This window comes from Calidris pugnax, unplaced genomic scaffold (genome assembly GCF_001431845.1).
Source record: "Calidris pugnax isolate Ruff unplaced genomic scaffold, ASM143184v1 scaffold44, whole genome shotgun sequence".
NCBI classification, from domain to species: domain Eukaryota; kingdom Metazoa; phylum Chordata; class Aves; order Charadriiformes; family Scolopacidae; genus Calidris; species Calidris pugnax.
The window spans coordinates 10,659,735-10,675,463 of record NW_015094506.1 but is presented as its reverse complement, the minus strand read 5'-3'; the positions used below and the strand labels follow the sequence as shown (position 1 = coordinate 10,675,463).

The window sequence follows — 15,729 nt, the reverse complement described above, 5'->3', positions numbered from 1 at the left end:
TCTGTGTGAGTGATATAACTAAACCATGTTTAAGTAAATACGAGTGTTTTTTTTTCTACTTCAACTAGTTGACAAAAAACCAACAAAGCTAATGAAACGAGGATGCAGTGCAGGCTGTTGTACACGCACGGTCAGGAAGGTGCTAGTGTTAAACTGTGTGTAACAGGTGATGGTGTGCTCCGATTAAACTCGACCAGGGGCTTGGCATTGGTAAAATGAATGCATAGAAGTCTTATGTCAAAATGGGAAGTGGAGAACTGGACACGTCAGGGTTTGGTGTTATTTTGGGGGAGGATTATTATTTATTTTTTTAGAAATCTAGTAACTGAAATGCTGGTGAGCTCGAATACTGAAGTATTAGTAAAATAGTATTGATGAAAACTATTGAGAGGTATTTATGAAAATGATGGAGGTAGTTTTGTTTCTTCTATTATGTTTATAAAATATCTGATTCCATGTTTAATTCTACATCAGCCAAGTGATTGTATTTAAGGCTATTGTCATGTACTGAAAACTGGCCAACTTGGTTAAATTTTAGCTTCCAAGGCATAATAATAACTCACCCTTCTAAGTCACCCAGCATTCCCAAATATCTGAGGTAACTTCTCTGTGCATTCGTGGGTTGGGGTTTTGTTTGGGTCTGTTTTTTTTAACCCCACCCCAGCTACTGTTCAGTGAGGATGGTGTGTTCATATATAAATGGGGATCGCTGTAGCTCAGGGCAGGAAGAGTTGTTGGCCTCAGCAAGGTAATCTGTGAGGACTCCCAGCTCTTTCTAGCTTACCTAGGGGGAAGGGTTGGCCCTTTATTACATAAAACCCTTTCAATTAGTTTGATTCTACTTCCTAGCTTTAGCGTTTTGTAGGGCTTAAATGTTTCTGCTATTAAAATATTGTCATCTAGCTTTTTTTTTTTTCTCGGGAAAAAGAGATTCTTTACTCCAACCTACAGTTTTATGCATCAGCATTCTGATAGAAAGGCTAGCTTGGAACATTGTGCCTCTGCAGAGATCCCAGTGACTTCATTAAGTCTTTTTAGCAGATCCTAATAAATATCCAGAAAATAATCCCATATATTTCAGACATCTTGATTGTATTTGCTTTCCAAATCAACTTGGGTAAGATAGGAAGGTTCTTGTTTCTTGTGTTAGCCTCGTGTCATTTGCCAGCGTTTGTTACCCATGCATTTTGCTGCAAGTGGAGTAAAGTCTCTAATCCTGGTCATTGTTAGGATAAAGGACACTTATTTTTCTAAAGTTATTACTAAATAACCTTTTTTTCCTCAAATTTCCTTTAATTGTGGAAAAAGTACTATCGTATACATGCAAAAAGACTGCCTTTAAATACTTCTGGAAAATTTGACATAAAGCTAGTCTAAGTATGTATCTTAGTATTATTTTGACAAATGCGTTCTTTTTTAATCCAATGCCAGTGAGCTGCTAATGGTTTGTTGTGGCAGAGCATGACATTGTTTTGCTGATTCTCTCTGTTCTGCTTGTAAGATAGCCCAGTCTGTCTGTAAGCGCTCATCAGCCAAATGATTTTGGCTCCACGTTCTATGATGTGTTGCTCGTGTGATAACAAACATGCTATCATGAAGGAATGTCTGTTGTGTCTGTGAAAAGGATCGCTGCTTGCTCTGCAAGTTCAATCGCATGAAAATACTATTTTTTTTTTTTTTTTTGCCTGGAATATAACTTTAAAAATAGTTTCTCATAATTTCTAGTACCACAAATTTTACTCTTTTCATCGATTCATGGTGCCTGGTACTGACGCTGGTCCGTAAGTGAGAAGTTTACATCTTGTGTTCAGAGTGTTGTTAAGTTCTGCTGCATAACATCAACCCCCCTTTATTTTTGGAAAGCTGACGCCTAATTTGTCACTGCTTGACTTATCTTTTCTTGCACTGGAGTAATCCTTGGTTTAATTTAAACTTTCATTTGCTTCCCCCCTCCTTTCCCCCCAGCTTATTGCTGCCTAATACTATTAAGACATTTTGCTTTACAGAAACCTTCTGTTATCACATTTGTCTGTTCTCGTCTGTCTGACCCTGTTTATGATCAAGCATCCACTGTCACTGTAGAAATGTTGGATTTCTCAATGTTTCCCAAACATTTTTGGATGCTTTTCAGGCATTTTGAGGGGTAAAAATCTATGATGTGCTAGACTGCTATCTTTAAAGTACTTCCTCTTCTGGCCAGTTAGGAAACCGAGCCTAAAGCACATGTTTGCTACATGTACCCTCTTGCCATTTCGTTACTACATTAATTCATTAATTAATTAAAATCCTACTCTCACAGTTATTCCAAGCTGCCCTCTTCGTTTTCTAGGTCTTGAACAACTACATAAAGCTGTCATTATCTGTTTCTCTTTACTTGGAATTAGAAATCCATCCATTTGATCCTTGTCCAACTTCTATGCAAAGGAATAATCCCTTTGAAGGTTGGTTTGGGGACTCCTGTTTCCTGTCGCTCTTGTTCTTTGCAATTGAAAACTTTAGTTGCATAGAATTCACAGTGTTAATTCTGCTCTGCTGTCCTTGTATCCCATGTTAGGCATGTAGCCATTTGCTGTGTATCCAGCAGTGTTCATACCTTATCAGGCTCATTGTTGTGGATAATATACAGTTGGGTACATCTTCCTGATTTTTATTTTTTTTTAACATCTGCCTAGAAGATTTCTTGGGCTCTGCTTGCTAGTGTGCCATTAGAAAACTCCTGTCAGTCAAGCGTCCAACTGATTGTCCTCAACTCAGACCACATAAGTGGCGGTTCAGTTTACTTGTTGTCCCAGCAAGAAGAAAGTTCTTTCACTTCCTCTAGTTGGACCTGAATTAAAAAAGGAAGCATGCTTTTAAAACATATTGATTTTTGCCTTTTATGTGCAAATTTTGTTGTTCTGCGCATTCTTGGTTCTACCACCAGGAGGCAATCTTGCACAATAACGCAACTGGATTTGTCTGAAACCTTAGGGGATTTAGTGATCTCATCAAATTTGACACAGTGAGAGACCTGCATGAGCTGTTCTTTAATTACATTTGTAAAATGAACTCTCTAGCAGTTCTGCAAGTGGTTGGATTCAAGAGATCAGAGGTTCACTGGTGGGACTTGTCTGTTTACTTTGACTGATTTGACTTTTGTAGCGTGTAGCAGAGATGGATGTTCACACTTAAAACAAAAAAAAGCCTCACCCTCGCAGTTTTGAAAAAAATGAGCCAGCAGTGGAGCACTAATGCAACCCAACTGCCAAATACACCCGTGTGACAAGTGTCATATCTTCACGTGTCAGTTCCTCATGACTGTGGTGGAGGGAGCATCCATCCATCCATCCCCACCCCTCCAGTTTTTCAGCCCTAGAGGAGAATCCCCTCCTTGTCCGTTTGCTGTTGTAACAGGTCTGAATTTCAGCTGCCGTGTCTAAATTCTGCTGTGCCAGAAGAAATAATTGCCGCAGCTCTGCTCTAAGTCACAGCAATGATCACTGTTTAAAGCCAGCACGGCTTTTCTCGGTTATTCCCATCTTTATGAATTTCAGCAGCTGTTCTGCTGTAATTGCTCACAAGCTCATTCCAGCCTCAAAATGAGTACAGAGTTGTATAATGAAGAGATCAAATAGATGCAGGCTGCATTCCTCTGCTGTAACGGAAGACGTATATTTTGTTTTAATGCTACAATATATTAAAATTGACTGAAAGCCCGCCAAGCACTAGAATAAACATCAGGCAAATTGTGTACCTACAATACATAAAAGTTGGATTCATTGCTAAGATTGAGACCAAGTAATTAGACATCTAAGCCTGAGTTAATCTTTGTAGACTCCCCTTATAGTCAATTGACACACAAAAAAAGTACCTATACAAGGCAGCGGATTTTATTTTAAGATTTTACTTTCTGGAATGTGTCACACACTGTTCTCTGGAGGTGCTTCTTCCTTCTCGTCTGTGAAGGGAGGATGAAATCTAGGGGAGATTCAGATGAGCAAATGAAAGCCAGCATATATGTAAAAGAAAAATACTCCACTTAAGATAAAAACGTATTTGTTGTTTCTGCTAGCCTTCAGTAGCAGGTAGTCCACATATAGGAACTCTTTGTTTTCTGCATAGATTAATTCACACACATTTAATTTGTGATTTTTAATAAATTACACACAGGATTTTAATCTCATCTCCTTATATATAATCAACGCTCCAATGCTAAAAAACAATACTCAAGCTGTTACTTTTTTGTTTCATTTGGTGTATAGTCACAGGAGAAATAAAATAGTAACTTTATCTATCTTTATAGCATCTCTTCTAATGAGCTGATGATCCCAATTGCTACCTCTAGGTACTTCTAGAAAAATGAATGCAATAAATGATAATTTATGGGGTAATTTGCACAGAATTATCTGCAAATTTTAATACAATTTACACAGAATGTTAGTTCCACTATATGTAACTACAGCTGTTAGGAGAATGCAGGTCAGAAGGCAGGAGGTGTGTGGAAGCTGCGTGAACCAAAGAGCAAGTCTGGTCAGCAGCTTTGCATTGCCTGCCTTCTAGGGATGTAAAAGTTTATGGCCCAAGGTACCGCTTTATTCAGTGTCACGATGTAGGTGAGAAACGATAATCAGCGTATTACAAAGTTGTTCATCACCTAGAGGCAGCACAGGAGGTTGGAATGGCCTATAAAACTGAGAAACGTTGCCAACTAGTCTTTCTGAAAAATTAAAGGAGTATTAAATACAGAAAACAGTTGTGCTTATATTCAGCTTTACTGCTTGTCAAGATGAAAAACAGTCTTGGGTCAGAGGCAGTTTACCATTTTGAATAAGGCCAGCTTTGCCTGCTACCAAAGTTTACAATTCCTTAGCAAAAGAATCTCCCTACCAGCAAAATACGAGATAGCACAGAAAAAAAAAAACTGAAAGAGCTGTTTTTTAACATCTCTTCTGCCAAAACTAATAAAAATTTAACTATGTAAGTATCACAGAAAATGAATAGTGAAAAGTGACTGTTAAATTAGGCTACTACATTAAGCCATTATAGCGTAGAATAAAAATTAACCTAAGTAAAACAAAGTATGAACCTACTGTACAAACGTTTATTTCCTACTCAGTAACGCTAACAAAACAGAACTTTATAGTTTCATATAAAGATTAGTGTTTCTTAAATATTACTAGTCTTTCTCATTCAAATTTGTTGTATTTGTTTAAACAAATAATAAGCCAGTAGCATTTTTCTGTAGGAGTTATACTTGTCAGAACCTCATCCTCTTCACCTTCTGCTTTAGTTAAGACACATTGGGGATTTCAATTGAATAATAAACTAATGCCAGGAAAAAATTCCCCTTTACCCCTAATTAGTTAACAGTTGGTCAGTATACAGTAATGTAGGGCTTCACATCCCTCTTCCTATTTTTTATTATTTTGTAATTTTTAATCCTGACTGGTTTAAGTATGGATTCACTTGTTATTTTGCAAGAATGCCTCATATCTTTATAAAACTCCCTTTCCCCCATGCTGTTTTTCGTACAGCTAAAATCCTGGCATTAGTGATGGGGAAACTGAAGGTGGCAACAAGTTCCACAAACTTTAGAATTGGATTAAGAAAAAGGATTTCCTATCCAGAGTAAAGGCACAGTGCAAACAAAATCCACGGTAAGTGATAAGCAGAGATAAGAAAAACAACAGAGAAATTCCCTTTTTAGAGCATGTATTTGTATGTTCAAATCTAAAATAAACATGCTGTATGCTGGCTGCACGGGTTACAATTCATGGACTTTATATGGCCATATTTGTTGAAGAAAAATATTAGAAATGAACCCAAAGAGGCCACTGGTGAGGCTGAAAGGTGACACAATGGTCTGTGAAGAGAAGGGCAGTGGCAGTCCCGATGGAGAGCAGCTGTGCTTAGTACCTACACAGTGCTTGTGCAGACTGAGGGCAAAACCTTGAATTGCTGGATCTGGGTGAGTGTTTTGCTTCAATATGACCGAGATTTTAACTCATTACTTTGGAAATGATACATGAGAAGACTTATATTTCTTTAAGAGTGAAGCGTTTATCCTGCATTCAGAATACCTGTGTCTATGCTTTACCTCAGGCAGGTGGTCCCCAGCAGCAGACTGGTACTCAGGGTCCCCCTGAGCACATCCCCACTGCTGCAGGCTGGGGAGCAGCCTCAAGCTCCGGCTGCTGATGCCCACACCTCTTCCTTACTTCCCCCTCTTCTGCCCATCCCTCTTCAAAGCAATGGCTGGGCACCCCTGCAGGGAGAGTTCATACCAAGCGCTGCTCCCAAGATCACATCTTGCTTGATTTTTATCCTACGTGCTCTTCCAAACAGCTCAAGCTGACTGTGTACCCGCAAACATTACCACGTCCCAAAACATGCAATACATACCCACACTTCCATGCTAGGGAAGCTTTGTTCTCACAGGCTGCAGTATATACTTTCATATAATTTCAGATACTTCAAACTGGAAAAGATAAGAGAAAAAATTAGAATTACATGTTGGGTCAATAGGGGGACCAGAAAGAGTCCAAGGAGTACTGTGGGATGCTGATATAGGAGTCTGCTCTAGAAGGAACTAGCCCTGGCTACTGTGAATATAAGCCAAGCCTCTTGGCAGCAGGGACTTTATTTAGAAATACGAGCACATCCTCTGAAATCAGGTAGTTGGGACCCACATCATTTTTATGCATAACCTGAACTCGCATGGTCTTTGTTCAGAGTACTAAGTCTGGATGGGTCTGGTACAGGCTTATCAAGATTGGCAAAACCAGCAACTCACACGCATAATTACTGTTCTCTCCAAGCAACTTGAGTCATCAAGATTGTCCAGTCCAGTTCAGAGATGCTCCAGTTGAGACTCCTGTAAAAAAAAAAAAAAAGGATTTTTTTCTTCTGGATAAACAAGATTAAACATGCAGAAAGTGCATTTCTATAACTTCAAACGGAATCTGGACTTAGGAGCAAGCATCTTCTTCAACAGTCCACATCGGAGTAAATGAACCACACCAAAGGTCACTAAATGTCAATGTTCTGTAATTCTCAGCCTTCAGAGGATCAAAGAAATTTAAAGAAATGGTTCGAGTTGAGGCATTTGGCAAAATAATGAGGTGAAAGGCTTTCACAGTTTTCTGGAGGGAAAAAAAACAGAAATTGGACATAATTCTTAAAATCTTCGTTTAAGCATTACTAAATAAAAATGTTGTGTTTCCATTTCAGGGTTAGTGAAATGTCAACAAAAGAAAATAGTGGTATAAAAACAAAAGAGCTGTGTTTTGGTTGCTCTCAGAACGTAAGGAGTTTATTTATTTAAAAATCTGTGACACTGGCAAATAAGATGTTCAATTTAAAATAGCTTGCCAGGTGTTGTTTTGTTTGGTTTTTTTTTCCCTTTTAAGCTGTACTCATATGATAAATTAATTTTGCTAAAAATACACCACCAATTCAGCACAAGTCTTTTAACAATTCATCTCCTTACCTGGCATACTGTTGCCCCCTTAGAACAGCCCAAGGAACTGATCCTGAAAATGCCCAAGGAGATTAAAAGAAAAGCTTCAATTGATTGTTGAAGATTAACTGTCAGCAGCGTAACTGATCAGTCGTTTGGGGAATTTCATTGTTGTTGCTGCATCTTTTCCATCAGCCGGCCCAAAGGGATTTCATTAACATCTCACTAGTACCTCTGACTAAGTAGGAATTTTGACTAGATTGTGAAAGCTTCTAGAAATAATCTATTTTGAAGTGTTAAGCATATAAATGCAAATTGAGTGGAACCAGCTGTTATTTACATTCTCTGGGTACAGGATTCCACTCCCTGATGGACAGAAAAATAAATGCCATTGAAAGAACATGAAGAAATTGGAAAAATATGGATCTAGTAAAAATATATGCAATGGACCACATTGTTATGGTGGCAAATCTGTGAAGCTATACCAATTTGTACCATCAGGCAGCCCACCTGCCAGAAGATTTGAAGAGCTCCATGTATTTTTTGGAGAAAGGCAGGGGGTTGAAGGAATGAACACTCTGAAAACAAAAGCATATGAACACATTAATGTTTCAGCCTTTTATGCAATGGCTAACAGAGGGCCAGGCGTTTTCAGAAATAGTCTCACAGAACAAAGCCCCCATTCATAACAAGACTTTGCTATGGACTTCCGTTAGCTTAAGATTATGTTTTGGAAAAATTACAAAAGCTCACGAAAAATGTAAGTAGGATATTCTAGACCAGTGTGCCTGCAAGTGGAGGGCTGTGCTGGAGGGAAAAGAAAGCACAGCATGAAAGCTCCCCCCTTCAGTGAATCCAGGCCTTACCTTTGTGTCAGGCCGGCAGAGGCCCGCCTGCATGTCCTCTGTACGTGTCCCCCCTTCACTTAACCTGCAGGAGATCCCCACTGCCGCGTGTTCCACTGGAAAACTCATGCTCCCTTCCGCCGCGGCTACTTCTTTCTGTAACATCACTGGCAACCACTGTAAAACAACCGGTAACAGACTGTCCTCAGAGAAGGTGAGGCACTTTTAAAAATGTACACAAAACGTGGCTGCTAATTTCATTTGGGCCAAACCCACTCAGTCAAATCAGCATTAGGAACCTGGGCTGGGGAATGAAAGGTGGGATTGTTCTGCTGGGTTTTCCTTATAGAAGGGAAAAGAAGATGACACAACCAACACGGCGAAAGCTCAAGCAGCGCAGAAACACTTGATTCTTAGAGCTTGTAGAGTGATTCCCTGCAGGACTAGTTCTGTTTGTTGGGATTGCTCTGTGTCTGCCAGCACACAAAATCTGTCCTAACACAGGCAAACGTGGGACAGGAATTTCATTCTTATTCCTTTTTAGATATAGACTCCTGCCTGCCATTCTGTCTTAAGCAAACGATACATCTGATGGCTAAATGCATCCTTCAGCTCCTTTTCAGAACAGAGACTGATCCACAGCAGCAGGTTTTACAGCTCCATTCCATCTAGCATGATGTGGCCTGAAATGCCAGGGAAAAATTCTGCTGTGCCTCAGGCATCTTTCTGGATCAAATTTATTCCCAGAGGGATAATTTATCAGAGAAGTGAGCTATGGAGAGAATGCTAAAAATAGTGTTAAAATTTTGAAATACAGGGCAATGGCACTGGAAGTCAGAAAAGATGTCTAGCCCAAACTCACACTTTATAAAAGGCTCTGTGTATTTTGTAATAATTATGGATATTATTTCCCCTCCCCCATTCACTTATGAAGACAGAGAGATAATAAATAAACTTCAGCAAATCTGAATTTGGTTACACAGAGCCATCTGTTAATTCTGGTATATGGCAGTAGAGGGCATCTAAGGACTTCAAGTCACATATGGTAAGGGATTAAAATCTGATGGCTGAAGGAGTTACTACTCTCATCTTCAACCATTCACCCCACCCCATGACAGAGTTTGTCATCTCACGACCAAACCAGCTCATGAAGCTGCTCCTGAATGACCACAGTTCTGAGCCACACTGAAACTGGGGTTGATCTGAATTCACCAGGCTGACAGCCGGAGTTGTTTAGGAGGAGATGCCCGAGTTAATTTCTCACCCCTGCTGCAGGCAGCGGTCTGCCAGAGCCATGGGAAGGATGGTTCAGGTACAGTATAAGGAGAGACAGTAACTGCCTTGAGCAGTCTATCCAATTTTATCTAGTACTGTTTGAGCTTTAATTTCTACATGCCTGGCAAAACTGCGTACAGGAGGGGCAAGCAATCCTGGGAATGGGCCAGCAGAGCCAAGAAAAGGCAAGCTGTGGACCAATGCTCTTTCCTTAACCAGGAAGAGTAGCCCTCTGTCTGTTTCCTCTGTTGAGCCCAAAAAGTCTGTCTGAGTCTGTCTGTCCGGCCTGTATTTCAGTTTACGTCCTCCCAACATGCCAGTCAGTTGCAGGATGATGCCTTGAGCCTTCCTGACAAAAAAAACCACCCAAGCACTAATCATGATAAATAAAGAGAGGGAAGGTAGTTGGCAGCTACCACTGTTTTCTTGTCATCTGTTCAGGTTTGTACGACATTCCACATCCAGCCTCTCTTTATGCTGAAGCAGGGAAAGCAGCCATGCCTGTCTTGAGCCAAAAGAAGCCAACACATCAGAGGCAGGTTAAGTTCATTACCTGACGCTAACACTTAGTGTACTAATCTGAAAAATGTATTGGGTCCAAGCAGCATACAGACATACCATGGGCAGCATATTTTCAATTAACTGTAAGAAGTTTAAAATTATATGAACACATTAGTACACGTTGATTAACCTGTTATTTGAACTCCTAAATACAGCAACACGTCAGGCCTTATGCTCAAGTCTATTATAGCCTTAGTCTGAAATTTAAAAGTGGCTCATGCCCAGGAAAAGGTTCTACAACTCATTTAATGATTCACAGTACTCCTGAAATGATATTCATCTGTCTGCTTTCCATGGCAGCACTTTCAATCATAAACACTTAATTGTAGGAATTCATCCTCAAGGCCAAATAGCTCTGGGTGAATTAAACCATCTTTAATAAAAGAACTAGAACAGTGATTTAGAATTAATCTTTTTCTGATGGGAGACCATTTATTCAGAGACACATAACCCAGTTTCTTCTTCATCTTCATTTTACTTTTGCACTCAAAACTCTCTCCTTTGGAGATAGCCACTGCATCACCTGTTTTAATTTTCCTCATTAGTTTCAGAACTGAATCTTTGCCAACAAAGGAACTTTCATTACTTACGGACTGGCAGGGCCCAGGATTGCTGCCTGCATGCCGTCTGTCAGGAAAACTTTTTTCACAGACATTACTTGCTCTCTTTTACTTTGAGAAGTAGGACTCGCAACTGGCAAGAAAACTTCTCAAGCCTCCTCAAGCATAAAAGGCTTGTTTTTTCTGGCAGCATCTAGGAGGAGAATGCAAGATTTCAGAGTGCTTTCAGCTGTGCTATCTCTAGGATTTTTCTAAAAGGAAGACAAGAATATACATTTCTCCAAAAATCCAGAACTTCAAAGAGGGTGGTTGTGAACGTGTGTATGTATAGGTGTATGCGTGTGTATATATATATCTATACACTCTTCCTCAGGCACAGACACGCTTTCTCAGCCAAAAAATCAAGGTAAATAAATATTACAGTCACAGCAACTTATACTATAATCCAAATACTAAAATCCATAGCAAATTCTCCTAGCAGTTGTTTAAAATGACTGCTATCAAAATGGTTCTTGCACGTAGTCTTTTTTTCTATCGTGTTCATAAAAAGGAAGCATGATACGGAAGAAAATGCTGTCAAAGCATGTAAATTTACCAATTATCCTCGGGTAACTTTCAGCAGTATTTAGCTAGTTCTAGTCAGAGGGAAATTGCATAGTTCACAGAATAACAGGGGCAGAACAGAATTCTGCTCACTGTTTGTAACAAAGCCTAACACAGTATACGGTAAAAACTGCTGTGTAAATTATCTTTTTTATACTTCGTACCTTGTGTTGCCACATTCCACTTTCCTTAACAAGTCCAGCAAAATTATTTTTATGTTTTGGTGTTTTTTATTTTTTTTTTTACTTTAAACTGTAAATAGTAAATTAGAGAAACTATAAAAGCACTACATTTGATGTTTTTAATGGAAGATCCTAAGTATGGCTAGATAATTTTTTACTCAATGCAGTTAAGGCCTTTAGATGCTACTCTAAGTTTTAAATAGTATAAAGCACATGATGAGAGAAGGATTTAGATGCTATCTTTTCATGGTCGGAGTTTCATGCTTGCTAGATTATCCATCTACCTATCCACTGAACTAAAGGAAATGATCCTGCTTTTTTTTTCGACCGTCCCTGAAAGAAAATAATCTGGATGTTATTTCAAAGTACCACTCTCATAGGTCTATCTCTTGATGGTTTGCTTTTAAATTACAAGTGCTCGTTTTCTTTTAGAACACCACTGATTCGTAGATATTATTCACTCAATTTTTGAATATTCTCTTTTACCAAATGTATTTTCTCAGGAAAGACAAAGCATTCACAACTGAATAGACAAAAATGGCAGGAAATAAGGTGGCAGCTGGTTAAGAGTAAAATTGTTTGGTATACATCATAATTTATTTCATCAAAACATTCTGTTCTTTGGGAAGCTGGAAAGAGACGAGTGATCCTATTTATGAAAATACTTGTCTTCTCTCTGCTGTATTTATTATGGTTTAGGAACTCTGTGAAACAAGCAAACCTTCCTCCTGACTGCTGAGTGAGAAATTCTCTAAGGGCTCGCACTGTGGACCTTGTTTGTGGTGTGGAGCTACAATTAACTTGTTCTAATTTGCTTGAAATAAAAGCTCAATATTTGTATTTCTTTGTCTGAGAACCAGATGTGCTGCCTGACCACTGTAATCACAGGACAGGGAGGAACCGTGGCAGTAATACATTGTTATTTAGATCAGTTCAGGTAAACAGTTGTCAAAATGCGGTCAATAAATGGACATATGTGATAAGCAATAGCTGGCCTTTTAACTAAAGCAGATTTTATCTGATCAAATGGTATGTCATGGATAATGGATATTCTGTACTGCATCTTTGGGATGCGAGGATGCGGAGAGCAAGCAAAGGCCCCCTGTATTCTTTCAGGCAGATAGATAAATCTAGCTAAAAAAATCAGTAAACCTTTTCAGCAAATCAAAGCAAATTTAGCAAAAGCAGCTGAGCCAAAAATTCATTACCCCCTCCTCCACTCACGTCATATTATATAAATAAATCAGCGTGCTAGCTCTCCAGTAAATTTGGCATACTTTTCAGGAACAAAGTGAAAAGCATTTCTAGCAACAGGCACTTCAGGCAATTGTAAAAACGTTGCTGCCTCCTTCGTTGGTCATGAAAGGGATTTTTGCCTAAAAGAAAAATAAAAAATAAATCCACTCGTCCCTCCCCTTCTCTTTTTGAGCACACACATCTGAAACCAAGTCAGAAACATAATAAATTCTGCTTGTGATTTTCAAGAACTCTTAATATTCATGTTTTCACTACTAGTATAAATCTCGATTAAAAATATCCAATATATGGATGATATATTACCCAAACCAAAACATTCATGCACAAAAGAAAGTATCTGGAAAAGAAATCAGAGATTCCGTAAGTTTGTGCCTTTCATCTCCAGTTGGATGATACGCCACTAAAACTGGCTCAGAAGAATTCATAACTCTATACATACAGGCAGTATTTGTCCCAGAATTGCTACCCCAAAATATACAGACTAAAAATAAATAAAGCACTTGGCTTGAATTGTACTTACAAATTTAAAATCCCTATTTGTATGAACTGATTTTCTCTTCATATTAGTGACTCTGTTTTGAAGAATTACTGTTTGTTTAAAAAAACTTATTTTGTTTACTTGATGGAAAGCTAAGTTTTCAGAATCTGAGATCTCCATGCTGCTTCTTTTCTTTCTTCATTTCACATCTTTCTCCTACTCCATTCTAATTTTTTATAAAGTAAAACACTTAAGGCAGACCAAGTATGTATTAAACATCCTACTGCCAAAGAAGCTAAAAAGTAGCTTAAAGTAGTTTAATGCACCACATGTGGCCCATAATCCCCAAAGTAATTTAATTTAATCACCTTTTCTTACACTTAAAAATTATTTTTTTCTCCCCTGTGACTGTGTGAAAGACTCACACAGACAGAGGAGAAAACCAGCTAAATAACATTGTTGAAAGAAACAGTGAAATACTAACTTATTCCACCGAGCCTATAGTACTTACGGAAGTCTCATACCAGAGAATAAAGGTAACTGTGAACCGAAGTACTCTTATGAGGTGCCAAAAGTGTCATTTAAAGATCGATTTGCAGTTTTTAAGTCTGAATTTCATTACTCTTGTAAATTTATCAGATCTTTAGTACTATTTTTAAAAGACATTAACTTCTCATGAAAAAAAATTGACAGAACTCTGTTTAGGAAAGATCCTGCTGATATACTGCCTATTTTATTTTTATTCTGCCTTTTTCATAACAATACCTGAAGTTTTAAGTAACAAATATTTATTACATTCTTCTGTTCTTGTTTCTCATTCACCACATAAATCATGGTCTTCCTCTCTCTGCCTTTATAGCAGCCAGCTGTGGTTTTAGAAACAAATTATTATGACTTCAAGTGGCGAATAAACAGCAGAAGCAAAGGAAGTCTTGAGATACTATCCACATAAAAATGCCATTAATAAATAACACAGGGAAAGAGAACTACAGCAAAGCTGTAAAAAAGCAGCTCTGTATCTAGACAAGATGCATTCCATTTCTCCAAGATGAATTAGTGAACTTTGAGGGAGTAGCCCTAATCTGAACACTATTGTATCAAAACTACATATTTTTGAGCAAAAGCTCAGTGCCTGCATATACATATAGGGAATTACTTTAGTAATAAAAACAGAACTGTATTCCTTTTTTTTTTTTTTTTCCCTCTTCTGAGCACAATTAAGCCAGTGCAATTCTAAGAAATAAATCAGATTTTACGCAAGCTCTCACACCATTGGTAGCAGAACTGCCAACTAAATATCAAAGGACACAGACATATTCTCTCTCCTCTTCACACCTACCCAATGAAAAATCTGTAGGGATTCCATAAGAGTCACTGGAGGCTGAATCTGAGACTATCCGAACTGCACGGATGAAAACAGGAACAAGAATGACCTTCAAGACCTAAATTGTTTTAAACCATTTCTGAGAACGCTTAAGTAAGAAAGCCAATGTTTGTTCCTCAAACCTCATTTCAAATCTGCGGTGCTGTCAGTGATTAAAACCACCTTTTTTCATAAACTGAATAAATTAAATTCAAAAGCACTCAGACATTACAAACAGATGAAACCATACTGACCAATTCACTTAACAAAGTAATTTTTTCCCCCCTCAGATGAATCTGCTTAATTGCTAAATACAGAACTTATTTTTTAAGAGAACTATTAACTCTATATGCTCTTCACCTTACGTTAAAAAATTCTAAGTATCTATTGCAAAAGCCTTCAGGAACTGTCTTCCAATGTCTCTCTCTCTTTTTTTTTTTTTTTTAAAAAAAAACAAAAGTTAAAGAACCATTGAATTTTAGGAGTTAGGGGGACTACGACCCAAGACGGGAGTGTCCCTGTGGGAGCTCTCTGTGGCGCAGGGGAGCCGGTGCTGCCCCGCTCCCTCAGCCAGACCCTCCAGCCTAATACATATTCATTTATCCCTTTGATGACAAGGGCTTGCCTCCACCCCCTCTTCCCCGATTTTTAAAGAGATTATTCTCTATCATTTTAATTTTTTTTTTTCCCTGAGGACTTCAAAAAGGCACCCCTTAATCCTTCTCCCGTCAAACCCGAAAAATACCCCCTTCCCAAGCGCCGCCGTGCAATTTGCAGGGAGCCCTGACCTACTGCCAGGGGCAGGGGTGAGACTAATACGGCTACTTTTGCTTTGTTTCCCGTCTTTTCTTTCCCCCCCTTTTTTTTTTTTCTTTTTGTGTGTGTTTCTTTCTAAAGTCGGCTCGAGGCCGCCCGGGCAGCGGCGGAAGGCGGCTGGTTTACCGAGCAGCACCCGCGGCGCAATCAATCATCTTTGCGCCGAAAAACAGCTTCGGGTTTATTAAAAAAAAAAAAAAAAAATTAAAATAATTAAAATAATCATATAAAAAGCTCGTTTAATCGATCCGATCGCTCGCAGGGCCGCGCTCCCGCACCGCGGCTCGGCTCTGCCGGCGTCGCCATGGCAACGGCTCCCGGCTCTCGGAGTGAGGCCGCACCGCGGCCCCC

At 38.9% G+C, this 15,729-nt stretch overlaps 1 protein-coding gene and 1 long non-coding RNA gene across 3 annotated transcripts in view; one reads left to right on the top strand and one right to left on the bottom strand.

The window, feature by feature from the left end:
- Positions 1-3,847: 3,847 nt before the first annotated feature.
- Positions 3,848-14,988, bottom strand: LOC106901251. 2 transcript variants are annotated; one of them, XR_001414289.1, is made up of 7 exons: positions 14,539-14,988; positions 12,689-12,840; positions 10,710-10,872; positions 8,305-8,460; positions 6,773-6,853; positions 6,382-6,457; positions 3,848-3,957 (listed from the first exon to the last, which is right to left on the bottom strand). It is a non-coding gene; the product is annotated as an uncharacterized LOC106901251 (long non-coding RNA). The 2 variants fall into 2 exon arrangements; XR_001414290.1 differs by lacking the exon at positions 12,689-12,840 and having other exon boundaries at positions 14,539-14,984.
- A 694-nt stretch (positions 14,989-15,682) lies between these two features.
- The window catches only part of LOC106900978 (anther-specific protein SF18-like), a 2,717-nt gene continuing 2,670 nt past the window's right edge, over positions 15,683-15,729 (top strand). The window contains exon 1 of the mRNA XM_014963301.1: positions 15,683-15,707. Coding sequence (XP_014818787.1) covers positions 15,683-15,707 — 25 coding nt within the window. The remainder of the gene's footprint in view (positions 15,708-15,729) is intronic.